Source organism: Spea bombifrons, chromosome 4 (assembly GCF_027358695.1).
Source record: "Spea bombifrons isolate aSpeBom1 chromosome 4, aSpeBom1.2.pri, whole genome shotgun sequence".
NCBI lineage: Eukaryota > Metazoa > Chordata > Amphibia > Anura > Pelobatidae > Spea > Spea bombifrons.
This window is the reverse complement of record NC_071090.1, coordinates 7,784,170-7,811,096: the sequence shown is the minus strand read 5'-3', so window position 1 is coordinate 7,811,096 and position 26,927 is coordinate 7,784,170. Positions and strand designations below refer to the sequence as shown.

The 26,927-nt window shown below is 42.0% G+C and overlaps 2 protein-coding genes across 2 annotated transcripts; one reads left to right on the top strand and one right to left on the bottom strand.

The window, feature by feature from the left end:
- Positions 1 to 4,361: 4,361 nt before the first annotated feature.
- CWF19L1 (CWF19 like cell cycle control factor 1) lies at positions 4,362 to 15,278 on the top strand. The gene is made up of 14 exons (XM_053465554.1): positions 4,362 to 4,489; positions 5,086 to 5,170; positions 9,412 to 9,496; positions 10,029 to 10,130; positions 10,321 to 10,535; positions 10,906 to 11,024; positions 11,582 to 11,666; positions 11,875 to 12,018; positions 12,895 to 13,006; positions 13,577 to 13,656; positions 13,778 to 13,987; positions 14,426 to 14,545; positions 14,772 to 14,869; positions 15,048 to 15,278. The coding sequence occupies exons 1-14, from the start codon at positions 4,467 to 4,469 to the stop codon at positions 15,190 to 15,192; spliced, it is 1,623 nt and encodes a 540-aa protein (XP_053321529.1). The 5' UTR covers positions 4,362 to 4,466; the 3' UTR covers positions 15,193 to 15,278.
- Positions 15,279 to 17,205: 1,927 nt separating this feature from the next.
- On the bottom strand, positions 17,206 to 26,385 carry RMND1 (required for meiotic nuclear division 1 homolog). Its single transcript, XM_053465559.1, has 11 exons — positions 26,179 to 26,385; positions 25,131 to 25,239; positions 24,115 to 24,190; positions 22,984 to 23,023; positions 22,120 to 22,220; positions 20,982 to 21,088; positions 20,243 to 20,307; positions 19,475 to 19,551; positions 18,844 to 18,964; positions 18,175 to 18,291; positions 17,206 to 17,392 (listed from the first exon to the last, which is right to left on the bottom strand). Exons 2-11 carry the CDS (start codon positions 25,231 to 25,233, stop codon positions 17,360 to 17,362), a joined length of 840 nt encoding a protein of 279 aa, XP_053321534.1. The 5' UTR covers positions 25,234 to 25,239; positions 26,179 to 26,385; the 3' UTR covers positions 17,206 to 17,359.
- Between the last annotated feature and the right edge of the window lie 542 nt (positions 26,386 to 26,927).

The following is a 26,927-nucleotide window of genomic DNA, read 5'->3' as shown; positions in this document are numbered from 1 at the left end:
GATATGGAGGTGCAGGGTGGCCGCACATTATGTGTTTTTGGTGGCCCTGCATTTCAGGGCCTGTCCTGATGGGTTACCAGCGTGCCACATAGTCAGTCTGGGCTTAATTATCCCTCCTTATTATCTTATATCTCCCCAGATATTGAGTTGCTGATTGTGTTTGATTGGTATAGGCAGACTTTATAATGGTGGTTGAGGATAAGGGGGAGATTTTTTTGGACAGGTAAAATTTGTGTAAAAGGTATGAATGCAACAGTTCACCTTTAATCAGCATTTTTAATATGCTTAATGAATTAATAATACTAGAATGTCCCAAACAATCAATCAGAAACCTAATCTACCCAATCTCAGATCCTCCATCTTTGGCCTCGTCTTCAAACTCCCATGATATGTACACACACACACAAACACACACACAAACATTTTTTCTTTATAACGTGGTCCCAGATGTTCTCTTCTGCCACTGGCGATGAGTTGTGAACAGCAGCTCTGGCACATCTAGAGACCAATAAATCTTTAGGTACTCCTTGCTGTCATTGGAGAACGTCAAAGTCTGTATTAGATTTCTTACAGCTATACATTTCATGCCCCTGTGCCCTTTTCCCTTCCCAGCAAATATGCTTAATGTATACTACATACAAAAAACTGTTGGAACCACCAAACCCTTGTCCCCTTACCGCTCAGATGCTGAAAACCAGCCCTTCTTCCAAGGATTACTAATTCTTTAAAATGTAAAGGACTTTGTGGATGGGGTATAACTGGGAAGTAGGGATAGGCAAAACGTGTGTACCTGGATACTAGACTTGTGAGTTTCGCCGTCAGGAGTTAAAGGTCCGAAGAAAAAAACGATCACGAAGAATGTGCACGAGTATTCGCCTGAACCAAACACAGGAACAGGCGAATATCCGTGGAATAGGAAGATTTTTTTTCCACTCGAACACGAAGACGAAGAGTTGGCTGGCGCTCAAGTCTACTGGATACTGTTGTCCGTGGCAAATGGACAATTTACTCAAAACAGAACCAGTTCTGGACTCGCCCTGGTGGGAAGTGGGCCTAGCAATATCAACATTGCATAGAGCGTGGTAAAAAGTCAGTGGAGCATAGGTGGGAATTGGAGGGTCTACAATTCACATACATATTGGCTCTCAGAGAGCCTTTATAAAGATCCTGCCTGGAGCATGTGACTATCATGCCTTATGGGTAATCTGGAAGTGACCCTCTGCCTTACAGTCAGCATAGCTCAGAACCAACTACTTGCCCACCCCTAGCTTGTTTTACCCTTGTAGAAGTGGCAAAGCCAAGCCAGACTTGCAGAAGTCCTGCCTGAGAGGTCGGCCAAGCATTGGCTTATAGCCCTGTATATGCATCATGGTCTTAAAGATATTATATTTGCCTTTCCCCTGAAAATGACTAGGGCATAACACAGGTGACAATTAAATCACAACAATGTCCTACGACATCTGCAGAGTGTAGCATGACATCACAACTTACCCCAAAAGGTACATCCCTGCCACAATATGTGCGCAGGACAGAATGTTATAAAATAATAATGCCACCCAGTTCTTTATCAGGGTTATTCATGTTAGTTGCCCATACTGACTGCCAGCACCACTGATAATAAAGAATTGTCCAAATATTACACGTATGGCCCCAATTGGGGTATAAATACAGTTCATACGCTACCTTCCTTACACTGTCCAGTGTCTGCACAGTCTAAAAATAATCTTAGAAAAATATGTTAATGTAAGTGGTAGGTGAGCTGGAAAGACAATAAAGACTTTTCATAGCACAGAGTCCATGAAGGTCAGCATGTCAGCGTGGAATGTAATGGCTTCTGGAAATAAATGGTTGCAAATCACTCACAGAGGAGCTATTACAGCCCAAAACAGCTGTCGAGCGTAGCCTCCGCAAGCCACTTTCCAGAGGGTTAGTATATCTCTAACGTACATACATTAAAGTTGGTCACTTTGCTGTAGAGGCTTAGATGTAATGTGAGGATGTTTTACTTTATGGAAAGAGTGGTAAATATGTGGAATGACCACCCAGCAGAAATGGTCAATGTTAACAAAGTTGAACCATGGATGGGTTATAAGGTTATACTGAATACAAAAGAAATAACAGACTAGATGGGCATAATTGTTCTTATCTGCCTTCAAATTCTGCATATATTACAATGAAGGAAATAAGTAAATAATATATTTTATTTACAATTTATTTTATACCCATATACATTTGCATATGATTATAACTTTTAGAACACCACAAAACATTCACACCCACCAAACAAGACAAGGACATTAGGGGAGGAAAGAGTGACTATGCACAAAAGGTCTTTTATAGCCATTTGGACAATACCTATGTGTATGTATACATGCTAGATTGTGTTTTTTATGCTATTTTATAGTCTGCGCGGTAGCCGGGCCAGAGTTCTGCGGCTGAGTAAACCCCGGTCCTAAAGATTGGTAATAAAACCAGGGTTCCCAAATGAGCTCCCTCTTTGTAAACCACCACTGAGTGTTCCCCACCAGAAGCTTAATCTAACCTTTAAAAGAGCGACTTTAGAGCGTTCCCAGGTATGGTTATGGTTTATGCTGTCGCGGCTGGCATACCTAGGAACTCTCCGTGTTGCGACCCGAGACTCCGGGTGAATCGTTGCTTCTTCGGGTCTCCGGGTCCGTAGAGGGGAACTCCGGGTCGTGGGAGCGGTGTTTCGACACGCCACACTCCCTCGTCAACAATAATGTGACGTCGGCAGGACCTCCTACCCGTATCCCCAAGGGAGGGCGGCATCTGACAGCCCCATATATCATGCCCCCCAACAGTCACGATTTTGGCGGGACAGTCACGATTTTGGGTCTCTCTCCTGCCTATCCCTTCCTCTGTCTTGCTTTGCAGGGGCAGAGGAAGGGTGAGGCGAGATCCGTACTCACCTCAGGTGCAGCTGCGGGGGATGCACAGCTGCCTGATCAGTAGCTGCAGCATGCAGGCTAGCTGGGAGATCGCAATCTCCCTCTGGTCAGCTCAACATTAGGGAGCGCGAGGTCTGTCACTACCCGCCGGCAAATAACGCAGAGCGTGGGGATATGACTTCATCCCTGCGCTCTGCAGAAAAAGCCGTCACGTAGTGATGAGGGACTGAAGTGTCAGACCTCGTGCTCCCACCACAGGATGCAGGATGGAGGCAGAAGGAAGAGGTAAGAGATGGGGAGAAAGGGGTATAAGGGCAGTGTATGTATGTGTTTGTAAGCTTGTGTATGTAAGAGCAGTATAGGTATTTGTTAGCTGGTGTGTAAGGGCAGTGTATGTGTATATATGTGTGTGTAAGGGCAGTGTATGTGTATATGTGTGTGTAAGGGCAGTGTGAGTGTACATGTGTGTGTGTAAGGGCAGTGTATGTATATGTTTGTAAGCTTGTGTGTGTAAGATTAGAATAGGCATTTGTTAGCTGGTGTGTAAGGGTAGTGTATGTGTATATATGTGTGTGTAAGGGCAGTGTATGCGTGTATGTGTGTTTATGGGCAGGTGTGTGTAAAGGTTCTGGGAAGGAGGCTAACATTAGCCTTTTTCAATTTAAAAAATTATCTGCTGCTGTGGACTACTCTTCCAATGATGCTCAGCCAGCATTATGGTGGACACCTGGCTGGCTGAGAATCATGGGAATTTTAGCTCACAGCTAGCACCTGCAACTTTGCTGTTGCTGCGCTTCCCATGACGCTCAGCCAGCATCATGGAAGTGGTATGTCTGGCTGAGCCTCATGGGATTTCAATGTGCTGACAAAAAAGAAGCGTGTTTTAAGTGGCGATGCGAGCGGGACATTGTAAAGTGCAATCGCTTGTATTGGTGAATTCCGCAAACATTTTTTTTTTTAAGTGTCCCTCTTTGACATTTTGAAATGTTGGGAGGTATGATGTATATATATACACATATGGAAAGCATGAGCATCTAAATCTAACAGCAAAACTACGCAAATTGGCCTGGCCTGGCCTATGATGGAAAAAGTATTCTGACCCTGGCACTCAAAGGGTTAACGCGTTACTTAAAATACCTCCAGCTTGGAGCTTTCAGCTCTAAGATTGTTTTTAGCCTTTTATCAATAATCGCTATGAATAATAACCACTGTGACGCTCAGTATCGCATTGCGATCCGTTTCAATTGATTTCATTATCTATTAATGAGGGAAATGCTTTCCGGGATTGGCTTTAACTCTTTAACTAGAGCATCATCAGACTGCCGAGACAGTGAAAACTACAACTCCCATGAGCACGAGCGGCAGCTGCGCCTCGGAGGCATTCTACGGCCAATCAGTTTGCGGAGGTGGCCTTTCCTTTAACTTCCGTTTTGACTTTTCCGGTTTTGCGTCTAGAGGCTGGTTTCTGCTGCTGGTGTTCTCTCGCACTTCCGGTACTGCTTTTCTGCCTGCGAACTGCTGTATTTGAGACACTTTCTGCTGGAAATACTCTCGACCATGAGTGAGAAGGCGCTGCGGGTGTAAGTATGAGTCCTGGTAAAGTACTGTTTACGGGGGAGGGGGTACATAGATCCATCAGTGTGCATTACCTTGCATGTATGTGTACCTATCCTTTGTACTAGAGGTGTGTGTGTGTGTGTGTGTGTGTGTGTGTGTGTGTGTGTGTGTGTGTGTGTGTGTGTGTGTGTGTGTGTGTGTGTGTGTGTATTACCTCACATGTATGCACAATGTACTGGATATTTCATAAATCAGTATCTCTGGATCAGCATGTTTCTGTACAAAAGATGTTTTGTATGAAATACTTGCAGACCTAACAATGCATGTTGTCTACTACTGGTGTGGTGTAGAGTTCATGCATACATGCACACACTTACGTATGTTACACAGATTGTCAGTACTGATTCTGTTGAGGCCATCCCTTTGTCTCCTACAGACCTCTGTCTTAGTGCTTCTGTGCTGAGCAGTGGGATATAAGAGCATGGAGGTGCACCTGGAAGAAGGTGGTAATCATAGGTGGTCGGAACAAATTGTTGCACTTAATTGGTGGGAAGGGGCCAGGACACTCCTGAAAACCCACTTTTAAGGATAAAATATTAAACAAATCTCTCTTTTCCAGACTGACCTGCGGAGATGTGTATGGCAAGCTGGATGTGCTGTTTAATAGAGTTCAAACTATTCAGAAGAAGAGCGGCCAGTTTGATGTAAGGAAGTTAATAATTTGCCCCCTTATTCCGAACACACGATATTCCAATGTGTTTTTATTGTTGATATATTGGTCACCTACAGTGCCTTGCAAAAGTATTCGCCACCCTTGGAATTTTTCCTATTTTGTAGCATTGCAACCTGGAATTGAAATGGATTTGTTGGGGGGGGGGGTGTTGTATCATTCGATTCATACAACATGCCTACCGCTTTGAAGATTCAAAATATGTTTTATTGTGAAACAAACCAGAATTAAGACAAAAACAGAAAACTTGAGTGTGCATAACTATTCACCCCACCAAAGGTAATACTTCATAGAACCCCCTTCTGCAGCAATTACAGCTGCTAGTCTCTTGGCTACGTCTCTATAAGCTCGGGACGTCTAGCCACAGGGATTTTTGCCCATTCTTTAAGGCAAACCTGCTCCAGCTCCTCCATGTTGGATGGGTTCCGCTAGTGTACAGCAACCTTTAAGTCGTACAAAGATTCACGGATACCAGTGAGTGGTCTCTACTTTGACCGTAATCAGGCATTGGTAGTATGGAGAGAATATTTCAGTTTATTGTTTTCTGCGGCATTTCAAAAATATCATGAGTAGGAACCTCACATATACCGTATTGGCTCGAATATAGGCCGCACTTTCCCCCCCCACTTTAAGTCTTTAAAGTGGGGGTGCAGCCTATATTCGGGGTCTAGCGCCCGACGCCCGGGACATGGAGTCCCGGGCGCCGTGCAGGCAGCGGGGTTAGGATACAGATCCCCCGCAGCGGTGCAGGGGACCCGTATCCTACTCTCCCATAGGCTCAGACAGCCTCCCCTGCCAGCACTTTCCACGGGGGGGGGGGTGTTGTGGATGCCGGCACGGGAGGTTGTCTAAGCGCATCGTGCGGACAGTCACTGGCTGCGGCGATGCGGGTAAACAGCCTCCGCTGCCAGCACGTCTGCACGATGTGCTTTAACAATCTCCCTTGCCGGGAATTCCCACGGGGGGAGACCCGGCAAGGGAGATTGTTAAAGCACATCGTGCAGATGTCCCGGCAGCGGAGGTTGTTTACCCGCATCGTCGCAGCTGGTGACCGTCCGCACGATGCGTTTTCCCTCTGCCCCCAAGACTTACCAGAGCAGACTCCCGGGTGTCTTGCGGGGCCAGCGGGGGACATCTACGCAATACGCGTATACAACTTCCGGTGCCGGCACATCCGCTGAGTGCCGGCACCGGAAGTTGTATACGCGTATTGCGTAAATGTCCCCCGCCGGCCCCGCAAGACACCCAGGAGTCTGCTCTGGTAAGTCGGGGGGGCACAGTGGCAGCATATCGCGGGGGGGGGGGTTTGGACAGTGGCAGCATATCTCGGGGGGGTAGACAGAGTGGCAGCATGTTTTTTTGGTGCTTTTTTTTTTAAAGAAAAAAAAAAACCTTTTCTTTAAAAAAGCACCAAACTTTTAGGGGGCGGCCTATATCCGAGCCAATACGGTATATATTTTTACCGTATTTGCTCGATTATAAGACAGCAAATGCTCTGAAAAATACCCCTCGTCTTATAATCAGACCTCAAATAAAGGTCTGATCATGAGACTAAGATCCAGATCCCCCGCAGCGCTGCAGCGGACCTGGATCCTCCTGTCTGGCAACTTCCGCTGCTGGTGCTTCTGACTCCCCGTTGTGTAGTCGGGGCAGCGGGTAGACGCCTACGCGTTTCGCATAGGCAACTTCCGCTGCAGCCGGAAGGAGGTGCCGTTAGCAGCAGGGGATTGTCTGCGTCCATCGTGCAGACCTTCCCCGACTGCCAGAGAGGAGAGTTACCCGCAGCCAGGGAATTCTGACAGTTGGAGCGTGTATGCACAATGGACGCAGACAACCCCCGCTGCTAATGGCACCTCCTTCCGGTTGCAGCAGAAGTTGTCTACGCGTTTCACATAGACGTCTACCTGCTGCCCCGACTACACGCCAAGGAGTCAGTAGCGCCAGTAAGTTTGGGGGGGTTACATGGGGGGCATAAGGCATTTCTGTAGGCAGAGTGCTCTATGATATGCCTTTTAACCCCCTTTATGCCACTCTGCCTCCAGAAATGCCTTTTAACCCTCTGTATGCCAATCTGCCTTCTGAAATGTCTTATACCTCCCTATATGCCACTCTGCCCCATAATATGTATATAGGGGTTTAAGGCATTTCTGGAGGCACAGTGGCACATGGGGTCAAAAGGCATATCATGGGGCACAGTGGCAATTACAGCTGCTGGTCTCTTGGCTACATCTCTATAAGCTCGGCACATCTAGCCACTGGGATTTTTGCCCGTTCTTTAAGGCAAACCTGCTCCAGCTCCTCCATGTTGGATGGGTTCCGCTAGTGTACAGCAACCTTTAAGTCGTACCAAAGATTCACGGATATTCGGATTCGATTGAGGTCTGGGCTTTGACTTAGGCCATTCCAAGACACAAATGTTTCCCTTAAACCACTCGAGTGCTGCTTTAGCAGTATGCTTGGGGTCATTGCCCTGCTGGAAGATTGAAACTGGTTTCCCTGTGTTTAGCTCCATCCATCATTCCTTCAATCCTGACCAGTTTCCCAGTCCCTGCCCATGAAAACCTTCCCCGTAGCATGATGCTGCCACCACGGTTTCCCCCTGACGGCATTTTCCATGATGGCCAAAAAGCTCAATTTTAGTCTCATCTGACCAGAGTACCTTCTTCCATATGTCTGGGGAGTCTCCACATCCCGTTTCGTGAATAGTAAACTTGTTTTTTTTTTTTTTTATGGTCTTCGTAGCCCAAGGGGATCAATACATATACACGTACCACTTCTCTGTTTTTTATTTTTTTTTAAGACTTTTTTTTTTTTTATTACAATTTCTTCACCAATTTGGACTATTTTGTGTATCTCCATTACATGAAATCCAAATAAAAATCAATTTAAATTCCAGGTTTTAAAGCAACTTAACAGAAAAAAGGAGGGTGAATGCTTTTGGAAGGCACCGTGCGTTATCTGTGGGTCAGAGAAAGAGATTAATAGCTGTTCTTAGAAGCAACTCTTCTGTTCGGCAAAGTGAGTGATGCTGTAGATTGACACATAGAAAAGAAAATGGTTTCAAAGGTGACTTAATCCAATTTGGAAGCCTCTCTGGTTATAGAGATGTCCTAATCATACACATGCAACTTGTTGAAAACTTCATGTGGGCATAATCTGTCTCATGAACTAAATGTTAAAATGAATAGAATTACACCTTTCTTTTAGAAGGAAAATATACTTAAAACGGTTGCGGTTAATTACCTTAAAAACGTTTTATCACATCTTCCGTGTGATCATTGCAATCTTCTCCATGACCCCAAGCCTCAAACTGGGCTCCTCGGTGGCCCGCGATGTGAGGTCGCCCTGTAATCAGGAGGTTGCAACTGTTCACGGGTTGAAGCGCTGACGGTACTTAAAGGAGAGCTTTCATTTCCGTGCATATTTTGCGGTAATTAACCACATCTTTGTAAGTATAATGACCTTTTAAACCATAATTTTATTCATTTTCACATTTCCCTCTTCAGGTGGCATCACTCACTTTGCCGCAACGTTCAGGGAGTCCTGGCAAAGGTCCCTACGTTCTGCTTGGGCCACGGACAGGAATGGCAACATCATTCTCCTTGCGTGGATCTATAGAAATGACCACATCTGCTTGGGAGCGAGCATGTTGAGTGCACGGCTGCTGATCTGGACCAGTGCGTGGTCTCTACTTTGACTGTAATCAGGCATTGGTAGTATGGAAAGAATATTTCAGTTTTATTCTTTTCTGGAGCATTTAAAAAAAATATATATATATTATGAGTAGGAGCCTAACTTATATATTCATTATTTCTCCTAAAAAGAACGAGGCTGTCAGGTTTCTTTGTCCGTCTGCCCGATCTCTTGCAGCAAAGGATGCAGTGGCCCTGTGTAATGCATGAGTAAACTGGTATCTTAATCTCAGTGAGCATCTCTGGGTTTGTAATCAATAGTAACCTACAGACCCACAGCTTGGTGACTAATACCCATGAACATAGGATATTATAGATATTACTATTCACAGACCAAATATAATTAGTACTCCTTTAATACAAGCTGTACTAAAGACTTAGGTTCCACTTTCACCTGGCCATTTACTGGCCTTTGTATAATAATGGGGAATAAAATACATATTTAGGTGTATAGGTATAGTGGATAAAAAATAGCCATGGACTGCAGGGATGTCACTGTATAACATGTATTTTTCTTTTCCAGCTCTTAGTCTGCGTTGGAAGTTTCTTTGGCACAAGTCCGGAGAGCGAGGCACTTTGGGAAGAATATAAGTCTGGAAAGAAAAAAGGTGGGAAGCTTGACGCTAGACCCCCCCCCCCATCACCCTGTAAACTGTCATAACCTTTGCTTTTAAACGCCTTGCTATATATTTTCAGTAAACGTTCTATTCTGTGTTGCTTTCCAGACCTAAACCGTGCCAAGCTTATCTGCTTGATGTTATTCAAAGCCATGTTTTCTAAATGAATATATATTAATTATAATATTAAACAGACCGATAAAGGATTAAATCATCCTCATAAACTCAAAGTGATCGTGAAGGATCCTCTTATAATCACAGCAACAGAAGGAGTGGTCTATCCATCAGGAAAATACTCTGCTGTAATAAGACCTTTTTAGCCCCATAATTTAATCGGTAGATTGACTCAATAGTTGTCTTGTATAAAACACATTAAAATTGCAGGTAGAGTGTATTTTATCTCTGGATGAATGTTAATAGAACTTCAACTTTAATATATATGTATATATATATATATATATATATATATATGTGTGTGTATAGTATAGGATAGGACGGTGACTTTTTCTATTGATTTTTGTAGCTCCTATTCAGACGTATATCCTCGGAGCAAATAACCAAGAAACTGTGAAGTATTTTCAAGAAGTCAATGGATGTGAACTGGCAACAAACATAACTTATTTGGGTAAGAACCCCAACCAAACTGGCAACTTCTCCCGCTAACGATTCATTTTTACGTTGCGCTTTTCCATTTCCGACAATGCTCGCTGCTATCGTTTTAGGATAAATATCTATTACCGCCTCGATAAAATATGGTCACGACTTTAGACGTTGTTTGGACGGAGGATTTTTAATAGGCGTTTGTGCCCCTGCAGGTCGCAAAGGATTGTTTACAGGTGCATCGGGCCTGCAAATAGCATATTTAAGCGGCATCGAGTCCCGGAGCGAGCCTGCGCCGGCATACTGCTTTACGCCTAAGGACGTGCAGGCGCTGAAGCTCTCGCTCGCCTCTAACTCCAAATTCAAAGGTGTGGATTTATTATTGACGTCTCCATGGCCCAAAGATGTGTGGCATTTTGGTAATGCCCCGGTAGGTTGCGTTTACTTTTTCTATTTGTGTAAAATGTGTGCGTTTGACAAATATTTCCCATAATTTTCTTTGATTATTTGAATCTCGCGTGTTTTAATTTATTTAGCACTTTTTTTAGTTTATGCCTCATAAAATGTGGAATGCAAGCCTGAGTCTGAGTGGAAACGGAGTATCAATGGGAAGATGCTTTTATCTCAACATCTTTGCCTCTGTCCCAGTTGCTTGCAATTGTCACGTAGTCAGCTTATTTGCTTTTATATGACGTTTCCTAATTCCTGTTGACTTTAACACTAGATTGTTTATAATATATTTTTTAATTTTATGTCAATACAGGCATAATTCTTACACTCTTTGCAATTTCTCTTTCCAGGCCGATGTAAACATCAAGCAGTGCGGTTCTGCGTCGGTGGCCAATCTTGCGGTTACCTTAAAGCCCAGATACCACTTCGCTGCCCTAGAGGGAGAAAATTATGAGAGACTTCCTTACAGGTAGGCGAAGCTTTCTTTTTGATGTACTCTTGCCTCTTCTCCTGATCAAAAGGACTTAATATGTTAAAGAGCACAAACAGCTTTGGTAGTGACCCCTTTCTTCGAGGAATAAAGCAATCAGATATTTATATTGCCACTAGCATGGATCAAAATATATAATTACATCAGTGCGAATGCTTTCATCCAGCGCGTCATGTCCGTGAGGTTTTTGGGATTTTTCCGGTAGATTTTAAAGAAGCCCTAGTCTTGTATGTGTATTCCGTTTACTGCAGTGCTGTAAAATATGGCTTTTTACATTTATCTAGCAGACTGAAATAAGAAGGCTTATAGAAACAATTCCTTTTTTTAAAAAAACATTTTGGAGCTCCCCGATAAACACGTTTAATGTTGCAACTTAAATTAAGCAAAATATTAGAATCCCACCATATGTGTATCGCAGGTACAGCTATTTTAATGTACAGGAATTGTTAACGAGATCTTCAAAACACAAACGTATCTCTTGTTAGCTCTCCGTGAGCTAAGTTACTATCCTCAGCCTGTCTTATTTCCTCACACAGAAATCACCTCGTCTTGCAGGAAAATGCTCAGCACGTGAGCAGGTTTATATCGCTGGCAAGTGTTGGCAATCCAGCGAAGAAAAAGGTATTTCTCCACTGAAACCGTACTTTAAGTAGGATGAAGGCATGTTTAATGAAAGTGCTTCCCCTTTTTTTAATAAAAAAAAAAAAAAAAAAATATTTTCTGTTTGCTTCGGAATTAGGGCATAGTAAAATAACTAACAATCAATAGTAAGTTTGCCATGTGTACGTAGATTAGGATTTTTTAAAATATTTTTTTTTCTTTCATTTAGTATATCTATGCGTTTAGCATTGTGCCCCTGAGCTTGATGGAGGCCACGGAGCTTGTGAAGCAGCCGCTAGACGTCACCGAAAACCCTTACAGGAGGTCTGGCAAAGAAGCCAAGAACACTCAAGGGTCTCGAACCATGGAGGAGGTATCTTAATTGAGAGGATTTCTTAGCAGCTGTTAATTACATAGTTTGTAAAATGGAAATAACATGACATAATAAATTAGAATGTGACCTCGCTGCTTCCCAGAGAGCCTGTTTTTTTTTTCTATGTTGGACCATGGATGATGTGTATTAATTGGTCGCATGTTGCTAGAACTTGCGTTACAAATGACTAACATTTTTTTCATTTTATTTACCCCGTTTATTGGTGTGTTCTAAAGTTATTGGCAAATCCTTGCTGGTGCAAAAATTGCGCCAGCTTATACGCTGCACGTCATAAATGTAATTTAAATAGCACTTGCAGCTCAATATATTGGAAAGCCATCTGTCCTCTAGAATTTGATCCTTAGTGTTGGTTCTGTTGAAAATATCTTGTGAGTTAATAAATTCATGTAGGAAGTTAATCTGGCTGCAGAAATGGCCACAGCCACAAAATTTTGGCTAACCTGGCTGTGTAGCTTGGTGTCTGTGTAAATTATTTTATATATATATATTCCTAATCTTATTTTGTAAGAATAACATGGGGGGAAAAAAATTCATTATTGTGGATAAGTGGCTGGCTTCCCAAGATTGTAGCTGCCAATCGGGGTGTAACATATCGCCCATTTCCAGCAGTTGGCACACTTAAGTTTTATCAACTTGCAGCATCAATAGAGGCTTCTAACAACAAGTCCCAGCAGCGCATGGCTTTCTAAGCCTTTCAAGTCAATTGCCATATTTTTAACTTAAAATATTGTCTTAAACTCGGTTTCCTTTGGGTTGTAAATAATTTATGGCAAAACCAGGTGCTGTTGTATTAAAATCTCAATGAACTAACGTTATTCTCTTGCTGTGTTTTATCATCCTCTTAAATCCCACCAGGAAGAGCCAGCGCAGCAGTTTTTCTTTGACATGAATAAGCAACAGGGAAAGAAACGGCAGTCGGAGGGGAGAGGAGGGCATCAATCCCAAGGAAAGCAGCCCAGAAAACACCGTGAGTAAACCATTCTGTTCATCCGCTTAGCTGCAGCTTCTCGCCCGTCGTATAGCTACGGGCGCATAATATTTTAACGGGAGAGCTGGGAAACATCGGGCTGGATTCAGTGCTAGAGACCAGCTTCATTTGAATACATATAGGTAATTGAGTACCTGTTCTCACACAGGCTGCAGTAGAAAAATTAGATCTGTTGGCCCAAATTAACTGAAATAAACAGCATTGATTTTTAATGTCATTTTTTTTTCTGTTGGAAGAATAGGTATGCAGTTACCTGCAGTTATTTATTTTCTTCTAGATTAAATTTAGGCTGATGTAGTTGAATCTGTAAAGTTTTGTGGCTAGCAAGTATCCTGCTATTGTTCGTACTTTGTTATTCGATCACGTTGTTGTCCGGTATTCCTCACGCAATCATATGCCAAGAAGTCTTCTTATTTGTATACTTTAATAATGTTAGGCTGTTTCCCAAGCCACTATTTTAACCAGCATCGATATTTATTTAATGTTTCAAGTTATATTAATAGTAAAACCTAAACATCCAATCAATTTTTTTTTTTCTTTCTCTTAAAGCTCAGCCAACTGGACCATGCTGGTTTTGTCTTGCAAGCCCTGAAGTTGAAAAGCACCTTGTGGTCAGCATTGGCGATCATGTAAGTATTGATAATTAACAACCCACTTATATTTCATTACTGTTCTCTTTAAAGCCTTTATTAAAAAATATATATATATATTTCCAATTATAGAATTTGTTGTACCTTTTTTCTCTTCTAGTGCTATGTTGCTCTAGCCAAAGGAGGCTTAACGTCGGATCATGTTCTGATTTTACCCATAGGACACTATCAGTCTATGGTTGATCTTTCGACGGAGGTGGTAGAAGAAGTTGACAAATACAAGGCAGCGCTAAAGAAGTTTTTCAAGACAAAAGGGAAAAGATATGTGATGTTTGAGAGAAACTACAGAAGTCAGCATCTACAGCTTCAAGTAAGTAGATGGCCATATAATGTGTCTCTGTATTCTTACTGATTAGGTTTTTTGACCATTCCACGTTTTTAGACCCTCAGATATTGTGATGGTAACTCTTATGGTCTGGCTGTTTAAATTGCAGGTTGACCTGTTACATCACATAGAGCACAAGAGCGTTCGTCATTAGAAACCATTATGAGTCTTGGTTTCTCTCCCATGTGCGCTCTTACATCTTTACGTCTTATTAGTTTAAGTCTGTAAGGCAACTTTGCATTGTCTTAAATGATGACATCTGTCTCTGAGGGATAAACCATGTCCCGATGATGATTTTAATTTACCTGCTGTATGCCTAGCCTGTATCATATATAGCATCAAAACATTTATTATTGCTTGATTTAACTGCCAAAACTGACCAGATGTCCCCTAAACACCAAATATGTTTGTTTTTTTTGCCAGGTGGTGCCACTGCCATTGCAATGCTGCACTACAGAAGACATCAAAGAGACTTTTATCGTACAAGCACAGGAGCAGAACATTGAGTTATTAGAAATTCCCGAGCACTCGGACATCAAACAAGTATGCTGGCAGAATCAAGCCTCTGTTTTTACCAATTTATGTTTTTCTAATTTGTATTCTGTCATCTTTTTCATTTAACCCCTTCATGATAAAACCGTACATGTACAGGCTCACAAAGCATTGTTTTTAATGGGTTTAAGGACAACCCTTTGTCCTTAAGGGGTAGGAGCATTCTTAAACAGTTACTCCTTCCCACTGCATATTAACAATGTTTTATTTTATTCAGATTGTACAGCCTGGAACGCCGTACTTCTTCGTGGAGCTTGACAGCGGGGAGAAGCTTTTTCACAGGATAAAGAAGAATTTTCCGTTACAATTTGGAAGGTATGACATGCTGAGGTTTATGTAATTGTATAATTTTTTTTTTCTTTGCTCTAGCAAATGACTTTCTAGTGTTCTTTAGGAGATTCGATCCAATGCCTAAGACTAACACATTCTTAACACTGGGCCTTTGATCTATTATCAGGATGAATAAGTGGTTTCTCTGTCTCTCTAATTATAGGGAGGTGTTGGCCAGCGAAGCCATCCTGAATATACCGACGAGGGCGCACTGGAAAGAGTGCAAATCCACTCAAGCGGAAGAGGAATCGCTCGCCAAGTCTTTCAGACAGGACTTTGAACCTTTTGACTTCTCCCTTGAGGACTGATCTTCTCACATGGGAACCCTTGGCAAAATGTTTTTGTTCATTTCGTTCCATACTATGGACAAATTGTACACATCATTGTTAATGTTACCAGGTTCCTTATGTATTATAAGCAGTTATGGTGAACAAAAAGGTGGAAGAATCCATTTTTCATCCTGTTTGCTCTACAAGTTCCACGAGATACTCATCCATAGTATTCATAAACTGCACTGAAAGCCGTTCTGGTGTATAAGTCTTCTATTTGGGTGTCGGAAGCCATATCACTTTTTTTTTTTATGGACATGTTACTTTGTTTAAATGTAAATCACAAAAATTCTGCAGTTTTAAATATATAACGTCTTGTACTAAATCATCCTGTAAAATATATTCTTCATGCCATTAGCAAAGCGTGACTAGGGTTAAGACGTAGGTTCTCAAGCATTTATATGAACGAGCCGCCCACAGGTATGTTTGTTTGACACAATAATAGTGATGGTTCTTTTTATTACTGATGTAAACGTGATGACTTTTAAAATGTCCTATTTTAAACTTGTAAGAAAGTGAAATTGGCTTTTGGAATTTTCAATAAAGATTTTTTTTAAGTATACAAGTATACATGTATGTATTTTTAGTAATCTGGAATGGGGTAGAGTTGCAAGTTATCAATCTCCAAATGCATCTGAAATGCATCATTTGATGCCCATGCAAAAGCTGTCTCTCCCTTAGATAACTCACACAATCCCAAAATAGGTATTAGGGGACAAAATGGTTACATTGTGTTGGAAAAGGCTTAATAATCTGTACCACACTACACTAAATTAACAATTTAGACTAGAATTAAAGATGAGGAGGATCCTACTCAAATGGAGTCTAATCAAGAGAACATACACATCCCAAACCTTTTATTACTGTATTTGCTCGATTATAAGACGACCCTGATTATAAGACAACCCCCCAAAATCTGAACATTAACTTAGGAAAAAGAAAAAGCCTGAATATAAGACGACCCTAAAGGAAAAAAGTTTTATCAGTAAATGTTAATTCATGTAAACTATTTTTTTTAATAAAAGCTATGATTGAGAAAAAGATTTTTTTGTATTTTCCAACCTGTCCCCCAGTTACGCACATCTGCCCCAGGCTTGCCATTCCAATATGGCACTGTGCCCCATGGTATGCCTTTTGACCCCCTATGTGCCACATGGCCTCCAGAAATGCCTTATATCCCATTCTGTTTCTTCTTCTTCTTCTTCCTTCTTCTTCCTTCTTCTTCCTCCTTCTTCCTCCTTCTTCCTCCTTCTTCCTCCTTCTTCCTCCTTCTTCCTCCTTCTTCCTCCTTCTTCCTCCTTCTTCCTCCTCCTTCCTCCTTCTTCCTTCCTCCTCCTTCCTCCTCCTCCTCCCTCCTCCTCCTCCTCCTCCTCCTCCTCCTCCTTCCTCCTCCTCCCTCCTCCTCCTCCTCCTCCTCCTCCTCCTCCTCCTCCTCCTCCTCCTCCTCCTCCTCCTCCTCCTCCTCCTCCTCCTCCTCCTCCTCCTCCTCCTCCTCCTCCTCCTCCTCCTCCTCCTCCTCCTCCTCCTCCTCCTCCTCCTCCTCCTCCTCCTCCTCCTCCTCCTCCTCCTCCTCCTCCTCCTCCTCCTCCTCCTCCTCCTCCTCCTCCTCCTCCTCCTCCTCCTCCTCCTCCTCCTCCTCCTCCTCCTCCTCCTCCTCCTCCTCCTCCTCCTCCTCCTCCTCCTCCTCCTCCTCCTCCTCCTCCTCCTCCTCCTCCTCCTCCTCCTCCTCCTCCTCCTCCTCCTCCTCCTCCTCCTCCTCCTCCTCCTCCTCCTCCTCCTCCTCCTCCTCCTCCTCCTCCTCCTCCTCCTCCTCCTCCTCCTCCTCCTCCTCCTCCTCCTCCTCCTCCTCCTCCTCCTCCTCCTCCTCCTCCTCCTCCTCCTCCTCCTCCTCCTCCAAACTGTTCAGTTTAGGTGTATATTCCAAATACCAGCAGGCCATTATTTACAGTAAAACTTACTCTTTTGGTCATTGGTTATCAGCAGGCTAAAATGTTTTCTTTCTCATGATGCTTCTCACATTTTAATATAAAAACATTTATAAAGAATGTTGGTTCCTGTTAAAGGGAGAGGGGAGAAGTCCAATATTCAGTGACATCCAGCAAGCTGTCGTTTTTGGAAGTCGTCTTCTAAAATTAGAACCTGTGATTCAAAAGATGACTCTTGCAAGCTCAAACATGACCTATGGTAAAAGCACATAATATGTTTATCACCTTGTTGTCCAAGAGGCAGCCCATGGGCTAAATAAGACAAGCATATTTTGGTCCCCTTTCAGATTCTGATGACATTGTATTTTGAATCTAATAAGGCTGTATTTCTTCTGCAGACCCATGAAGTATTTTAAATACTGCCTCCATAATGTGTGTGGTGTGTATGTATTATGCAGAGAAAACTTACTAGCCCAGCAGAAGAAAAACCCCAGCTAAATGTTCAATCTCAATCAAGTTCTCTGAAAATGAAACCCTGTCTCTCCCATCAGGCTGTAGCCCAGCTGTTAGAAACTAGAGCTACATCAGGGCACAAATATATTGGGTGATTAACCTAAAAACAGAATTTGAAGGCAGATAAGAACTAGACTTGGGCACTGGCCAAGTCTTCGTGTTCGTCTTGGGGAAATGCCCTTCATTGGTTGATGCCAGAGGACCTCAGCGGCAGCGACCAATAGTCGCTTATACAGACCTTTAACTCCTGACACCGAAACTCAGCCCAGGGAGGTTCCAGGAGTTAAAGGTCCGTATTAGCAGCTGCCCTTCATTGGTCAATGCCAGAGGAGGACCCTGCCAGCTACCAATAAAGTCGCTCGCACCGACTTAATTCCCACTCCCTTTAACCCCTGTGATGCTGCATAGAGAAGGTAGGAGATATTAACGAACACAATGATTTGTCTTCATGTACGTTTACCCTACCCCATATTAGCTTATTCGGTTTGAACAACAAAAAGGCAGGGTATTAACAGCACTGTACCTCAATGGTAATGAGTATTACAATCATCCATTCCAACCGCAGTCCACGTTTCTCGCTCAGGTGATTGCGCATCAAATCCGTCAGTTCTGTACAATGCTGCAGCTTTTCATTGATCACCTAAAAATATAAAGTAAGTATATACGTACACCTATACATACGCACACCTATACATACGTATGAAAGTATGACAGGCTAATCCACTCTGGCACTTTAAAAAAGGACAGTATTGTGTCCCACGCCTCACTAACAAAGAAAGCATATTAAACTAATTCACAAGAACTTTAATATGCATTTGTCAATTAGCTAAAAATAATTTTAGCAGAAGCTGCAGCTCCATATCATGGTACACTGCCCCCTCCGTGGTCTTGTTTTATGGCACGTTGAAGTCAACGGAAGCACTTTCTCCACATCTTTGTGGTGGGGTCTTGTTAGAACCCCTGAACCTCTTGCACAAATTAAAGCTGTAGCTGGCTGGAAGTGAGTATACTACAGGCAGCAAGAGGTCTCCTGTAAGCAAGAGAGACAGCGCAATCTCCATAGGTTACTTCTGCTTATCTTGTACAGGGACGGATGTAGCCGCAATGGATATGAAAGCAGGACTTGGGCAAGGAACGCGTAAAGCCAAAAGCCACTCCTTCCCACACAGAGATACCATGCTGACAATCATACCTTGACCCTACGGTTGATGCTGAGGAACTGGCAGGTTTTATCATAGAGATGTTCCAGGTTCTCCCTGTCCCAGTAGAAATCAGGAGTGATGAGAAGGTCCGAGCTCAGGTTTATCCGATGCCTGTGAGAGAGGAGGTCATATTAATATTATGATTTTTTTTTATTAACAATATGAAAATCAAATATAGCACCGAGATACCAGAATATTATTCAGCAAATGTTGCCTCTGCTGAATGTACCAGTGTGCAACAGAATTGATCTCTTACATTAACCCATGTTTTGGTTCAAAGAACGCAGCTTTTTGTCCAAACATGGGCTTTATTATCTATCAGTATATAAAGATAGCATAAAAACATCAATGTAAAGGCAGTTTGCTATTTAAGTTACCATTTTTTATCACAAACATTATCAGATGAACATTTTTAGTGATTTTTTTTTTTTTAGGAATGCAGTGTATTTGTAGATCAGCTGATCTAAAGGGTACAACCAGAAACATGGGAATATTCCTTTTAATCCTATAGAAAGTATGAGATATATACTGTATTTTCTTGGTAATGTATAGTGCTGTAGGTAAGTGAGCAAAATAATAATAAAAAAGCTATTTCTCACTGTAAAAAGTTTTGTTTTTTACCTTAAAGCAAACAGTTCTCCAATCTTCTGCATCACGTCGTCATGCGAGAGCTTTATCTTCTTTCTGTCTTTTAACATCTGTTAAAGGTAAAAGTGGAATTTAAACTTTATTTTTAGAAAACGAAAGATAAAACATAAGAATACATTCAGAAATATGAATAAAGCTTTGTTCCTAAGATGGCAGAAGGAAACAGGAACATTTTACATGTGGTTTTTTTTATGAAACTTTCTTTATTTAGGGAAAAAGGAGGTGGAAAAACTGATATGTTTATCGTTATTGCCAAACTGCAGTTAATTCAAGCGTGTTCTCTCAGACAGCAGACCCCGAGGCTCTTTAGTACCCCGCCATCGAGATGCTATTTGCAACCAAATGGTCCTTATCATGGTCATTATTGACATCCATTACTTGTCAGAAGGTAAAATGCATTCCAGCAGATTTATGTTTTCATATACCAGTGAGAAATGGTACAGATACCATTAAATTAAATATGAACATGAAGGGGCCAGTCCCAGACTGTGTGGCCCTGAGATCCTGAAAGTGATGTAAGCAGAAGACTCGGGGCCAAACCGGAGGAGTTACCAGATAGTGGAGAGCGCGGGGTAAATAGGAAAGACAAGAGGGCATGAAGAAGTAGATCGATACAGAATATGCCACAGACTGTGCAGATGGACCAGAATCTAGGGGTAAAGATCTGAGAAGATCTTGGAATGTCTGTCTGACAGCAACGCATAAACTGTTATCATGTTTTCCTCTCCAAAATATACTTGCCTCTGGAATGGATTGAATTGACTCGACAAATGTATCAAGAGTTGCCTCCCAAATGGCAAGCTTCACTGCCAAAAGAAAACATCATTTTACATCACTGTGTATAATCATTGCAACACCTGATAACATAACAAGTCTTAAGGTTGAGATATCATCAGAACAATAAAACAGCATTCATGCCGTAGAGATATATTCAAGCCACACGTTGTGAAAAGTAAAGGAGTGAGAGGAGGAGGGAAAGAGCAGGTAAGGTAAGTAGAGAGTGAGTTTGTGTGTATGTTAGAGGAAATGTGTGTTAGAATGAGTGTATGTGTTAGAATGAGTGTGTGTTTTAACATAAGTGTGAATGTTTGTTTTAGAGTGTGTGTGTGTTAACATAAGTGTGAATGTGTGTTTTAGAGTGTGTGTGTTAGAATGAGTGTGTATGTGATAGAATGAGTGTGTATGTGTATTAACAGAAGTGTGAATGTTTGTTTTAGAGTGTGTGTATGTTAGACGAAGTGTGTATGTGTGTTAACATAAGTGTGAATGTTTGTTTTAGAGTGTGTGTTACTATAAGTACGTGTAAGAAGCATAAGAGTGTGTGGAAACACGTGTGCCATTTCATATGTTAATTACCATAGGGGGCAAGGGGACATTTGGTTCACCTGCCCCCCCCCAGGCAAGACGGCACCAGCCCTTCCCTACTCTCAGTAAAGTTCCTTACGTTACACACTATGCTTCTAATTTATAACAGTCTTACCAGACAGGCAAAGTGCATTAGAAAAGGCAAATTTCTCCAAAACGGCTTCATCAGGGTCCAGCTGGCAACTCAGAAGAAATTCACCGTTCACAAGCTTTGTGTGCCCTCTACAATACACACAACACATGTACAGTTAAAACACTCATTACATAGATGAGACAGTGTAAAAATATTAACATATCATAAAAGTATGATATTCTTTTCTCATCTGGGTGCTAGTTCCACATGACTTGCTCCATGTTACTTTAGCTTGGGGGGGGGGTGTTCACAGCTATGCCTTAGATGTCACATTTCGGTAATTTTTTCCCTGCCATTACTACTTAGAATTAAGCTTCTTGACTTTGGCAACATATCCAGGGCCCTCGATTCACAACTACAGTATGGATACGGCCACAAGAACCATTGAGAAGGAGCCACGGAGCCGCTGACTGTAAATTGAGTCCTCCATACCCTGTGGAGTCCACAGATAGACACGTTTTAGGGGATGTGATTAAAAGCTGGGCTGTGTATAGGACAGCATTACGCATACGAATTTGATTTACATAGTTTAATTTCTAAACATATTTTGTGTTAGTGTACACATTATAGTTAACGGTTGTAGTTACACCACGCAAACATTTTGGAGTCCTAGATAAGAGGGACATCAGGGGAGGAAAAAAGGACTTGTTCCTCCTAATATGGACCTCTTACGATTCTGGAGGCTATGCTGCGGATTTGAGATAAATGCTTTTAACAGTTTAAAAACTGGTAAACCTCTAAAAGCCAACTGTTACGAGCAAGGCTTCTATTACTCCTGCATCACCAGCAGCAAGAGAGAGCAGACACCCAGCTTATAATAGACAGATGACGGGTAACGTTATTATTGAATTAGAATAGAGTCAAAATTAGAGAAGCTGACATTCAAAGAGGTCTGCAGCAAGTGGCTTGGACATTTCATGCAAGGCTTTTGATCCTTTTAGGAACAGATTTGGGAGACCTTCTGATGGACCTCAGCGTGGATAAACCAACCCTAACTGCATATCAGTGTGACCTGGTACAATTTCTCCTGCTACGGTGTAGATATAGATTATTATTTATAAAATGGATCACGATTTATATCTCAATGACCTGTTTTATTTGGGATGGAAACACTGCTTACTCTCCAAATCTATAATTAATCTCTTCGTTCTCCCAATGAACCAGTGCCACCTCGTAGGGTTGTATTTCATGGCGTTCCAAAATCTGCATCACATGTTTCATCTGAACAAAAATAAACCACAAATAATTATACCGACTCAAACCATTCACCATTTCATTAATCTTGAGGACAGAGGAGGCTAAAAAAGGTTTTTTTTTGGAGTGTAACTATTTTAAATATTGTAACTGTGTCTACACCTTGGAAATGAACAAAATTGCAACGCATTCTTCAGGGTCTATAAAATATTTTAAGTAACGGATATGCACTAAAGTTACCTGACTCGTCGGTGGCACGAAATTATCTCCTATGATGCACATGGACCACATGTTTCTAACCAGCTGATTACTTTGTATCTTCTTACTTATTTGCAACTTTTTATTAACTGGTGGAGAAACCAGGAGAGCGTCAGATCTGTGCTATTTCTATTCTTTATTATAATGGACACGTTAGCTGCCCCGGTCTTGTTGCCCCAATGCAATCCTGGAGCAGAGCAGCCCTGTCTTTAGGTTTGTACTGGTCCCCACAGCTGCATTATCTAATATTTCTAAAAATTACACATACATGTCATACATTATAAAATATCTCTAAAAAATTCACGTACGTGTCATTTTCATCATTTCTGTGAAGTTTTAATTGCATAAAGACAACAGAAAAAACTATTAATACTTCCCAGCAAGTATGAATTTTATATTAAAAGTATGCATTTCTTTTCGGTTGCTAGGAATATTTTTAATGCTGCAATTAGTTACCATAATGTTCCCAGAATTGTAAATCAGATTTTCAAAAACATCAAGACAAAACAACACAAATAGTTAATTTACTTACTGTTTTTTCTTCCACATTCCAGAATATTACTGCACCTTCCCTATGAAAATAAGCAAAAAAAAAGGCATTAATTTTCATTAGTCAAATGCACACAGTCTTACTAAACTATAAACAGTTTAAAAAATAATAAGTGGATTTGGATTCGCTGGATATTAGACATTAAAGGTTAAGATCCTCCCTGTCAGGGGCGTAATAATCATGGCTGTATGGGTTGCTACATTAAAGGCCGCTAACTGCATGTAACACCTGGAAGTATAGAGATTATCCAATTGGATGCACGCGGTCTGTTCCAGCATGCAGGAAGTGACATCACACCCATTGCCTGCATGCTGGATCAGTCTACACAGCGGGAAAGACACATGCAAGCAGTTTGGGGACAAAGCTGGCTCAGGCAAGCAGTTTGGGGACAAAGCTGGCTCAGGCAAGCAGTTTGGGGACAAAGCTGGCTCAGGCAAGCAGTTTGGGGACAAAGCTGGCTCAGGCAAGCAGTTTGGGGACAAAGCTGGCTCAGGCAAGCAGTTTGGGGACAAAGCTGGCACAGGCAAGCAGTTTGGGGACAAAGCTGGCACAGGCAAGCAGTTTGGGGACAAAGCTGGCACAGGCAAGCAGTTTGGGGACAAAGCTGGCACTGTGGGATATGTTGCTTAGTGAAGTCGAGGAGGGTCCCAGGGCAATTTTTCAATTTTTTCATCCTGACCATGTGGTTTTTAGTTACGCCCCAGGTCCCTGTGATTGTGTCACTTTAGCCTGTCAGGTTTCTAACATGAAGTAAGTGGTACTGGTGAGAAACTCAATTTGCCACTCAAGCATATTTCAATGGATCAATAAAATTTTACAAAGTCGCAAAAACATATTTAATAAGGTCTGTAGTCTCCCTTCCTGATGTGTGCCCAGTCCCTTCTAGAGGGTAAGATTTTTATTGTGGTTGAGGTTTTTTTTTAATGTTTATTTTTGTTTTCTTTTTATTTATTTTTTATTTTTTTTTTACACAGATGACCCCCCCCCATCAAACTGGAGGGTATATAAATATTTTAATATAAATAAAAATAAGAATATACATGGCTTGCCTTTGTGCTCTTTATTTTCTATGTTGTCATAGTTAATGATTAAAGCAAACCAAAATGTATCTACCTGAAGAAAAATATATTTCCTGTATCATTTTCTTTGGCAAAATTTTCCACTCCAACCAGCAGTACATTGGATGCATCTGGAAAAGAAATAAGTGAATGCATTGCATACCTTCCAACAGTCCTGTTTCCCATGGGACAGTCAAAATTTTGAGCATTGTCCCTGGTAGCTGCCCCATTGTCCTGCTTTTGACAGCAGTAGGGATCATGGGCCAGTTGGGAAGATTCTCTGATCTTCCCTCACTGGTCCAGGGAGCTGTAAAATTAATTTTGAAACATTGGCATCCATTGGAGCTCCCACGTATCCACCTTGGGATGCTTTGATGCTGACGGCCAGACGGTCGCTACACCATCAGTCACAACCACTGCTGGTGCCAGTCCACACAGTTTATATCTATGTTGTTCCTATACACATTATTGGGGCTTTTAGGGCTGTAGAACCTTAAAACCCCCCCAGAAAAGTGGGTCAGCAGAGGAGCAAAGAGGAACACTTGAGAGGTAGGATATAAAAGAGTATAATGAAACCATAGGGGTGTTGAGAAAATTCAGGTTCTTTAGGTCACCTGGTCTTAAGCAAATGTGACATATTACATTCTGAGGTCCTACTGCAACCTTGGTTGAGGGACCTCATGCTGATATATGGCTGTCCTAGTGATCTCGGCACTCATGTATATGCAGTTATATTGTGAAACAGGAATATCTAACTTGTGAACTTTGAACATAGAGACATCCAAAGCACATGGACAAATAAATCATTACTGAAGGTAGCAGTGCCAGGATCGTGAGAGTGTCCTGGTATCTCCACTCATTACAGAGGCCTATACTATGTCCCAAGTCCTGAACTTCCATCTCTGAGCCGGATAAAATCTGTGGCCATTGTGGTTCATTTCCCATATTACCATGTAGGAACTACAGACTTATATCCTGTCTGCATAACGGGTGCCATCTTGGTTCCATTCGTGAAGCTAGTGGGCACAGGTAAACAGATCGGAGGTGACATTTTAACAGTGTGTGCAATACCTCTTGGTAAAACCGGGAGTTCAAAGTATCCGTGTGATGTCAGGTCATGGCATAAAGTACCGAGATGATATTCATCAGCTGTGGCAAAGGCCGTGCACTGCATCTGGTCCTGGATAAATAAAACAAAGGAGCAGATAAGTGGGGGGACAGATATCAGAGGAATCTGCTCAAACATCTTCCATGGTGTGAGGAGCACAGTGCATCTGAAATAATTTGGGGAAGACATGTTCCAGAGAAAGAAAAAACAACAAGGGGAGACTTTGAACAACAGGGACACCAAATCCCGAGTTCAAGGAATAGTCACCTCAAACTTTGTGACACAACTGTTGCATTATACAAGATTTGTCAGCCCGCCAATCTATCCTTGCCCCAAGGATTGCCCTCAGAGATTAATGCCCCCTAAACCCAAATTAAAGCCTAAAGATAAAGTACTTTCAAAAGTAACTTGCCTTTGTATTAAATGCAGTTAAAAATGAATGTCATTATAAAAACCTCTATCACCCAGTTAGTTCTATATAATACCCCAGTTAAATTACAGGTTTATGATACATATTATACAAAAAAAAATACAGCACACTAGAAAGATTGCAAATAAATAAAACTAAATGATCTATATATCTATATATATATATAAATAAATAAATAAATAAATAAATAAATAACGGTATATAAAATCATGGCCAGAAAAGACATTTAAGTCTCTAATAGTCTCTGCTGGATCGGCAGATTGGGTTAGCCAGCATCGTTCCATTGTCACCCAATCTGTCGATCCTGCAGCAGACCGGTGGCCACCAACTGAACATGCGTGCCGCAAGCTGCGTGAGCATAAAGCACATATCGTGCGGCATCTTATATCCAGCCACCGGCCAGGGCTACCTCCTTATCCCCAGTCCGGCCCTGCTTTATGGCTAGTAGTTATCCCACATGAGGCCACTATATTTTTTTTTGCAGAAGAGTCAACCCTAAACACACAAGAAACACAAAAGTTTAACACTGACATCTGTTAAATATTTCTGTGACCGATTGAAATGAGTTAATGTGTAGTTACCAGCGATTCCGATACTGGCTGGTTAGCTCTGGATGGCTGTTTTGTCCGTGGTGCTTTAGGGGGTCTCTTGGTGGGAGATAACTGAGTCACATGTTTTGATGGTGAAACTGAATACAACCTGTGTGACGCTCCAACCAAAACGCCTCTCGTTATACACGGGTGAAACTTCTTGGGGCTTTGAGAACAAATACGCAAAGCCCATCCACATCTTAATGTTCCTGGAATTCTTGTTGAAGCTTTGGCAATGTTTGAAATTAAATTTGGGATAACGGGGGAAATGTCAGGCTTTTTGATCACTGGACATGTGAAAGGTCTGTGATTGCCCAATGGTTTATAAAGTTGGGTCACTCTGCATTCCGGATGGCATATTTTGGTCACCAGGAAGGGAGTCCTAAGCAAGCCTCTCATCTTGTACTGGAAAACAAGAAAAAGTGAAAAATCATTTAAATTACCCAAGTAAAGGTCTTACTTTTCGCAGGGGCATGTAAATACCTGCGGAATGTAACGGCCCTCAGTCAGAGTGCTGCTGCATTCAATCTGACAGATCGGGGCTAAAAAAAAAAAATTAGCACTGGCAGGGATTTAGCCCTCAGCACTAACACACACAGATTATCTACACTAATACACATGCGCACACACAGTGGACATGCGTTCGTGAAAGTGACTGGATGTGTTTGTCTGGGTGTGTGTTAGTGTGAGTGACTGTGTGTAAGCGTTAGTGAAAGTGTCTGGAAGTGTATGTCTGGGTG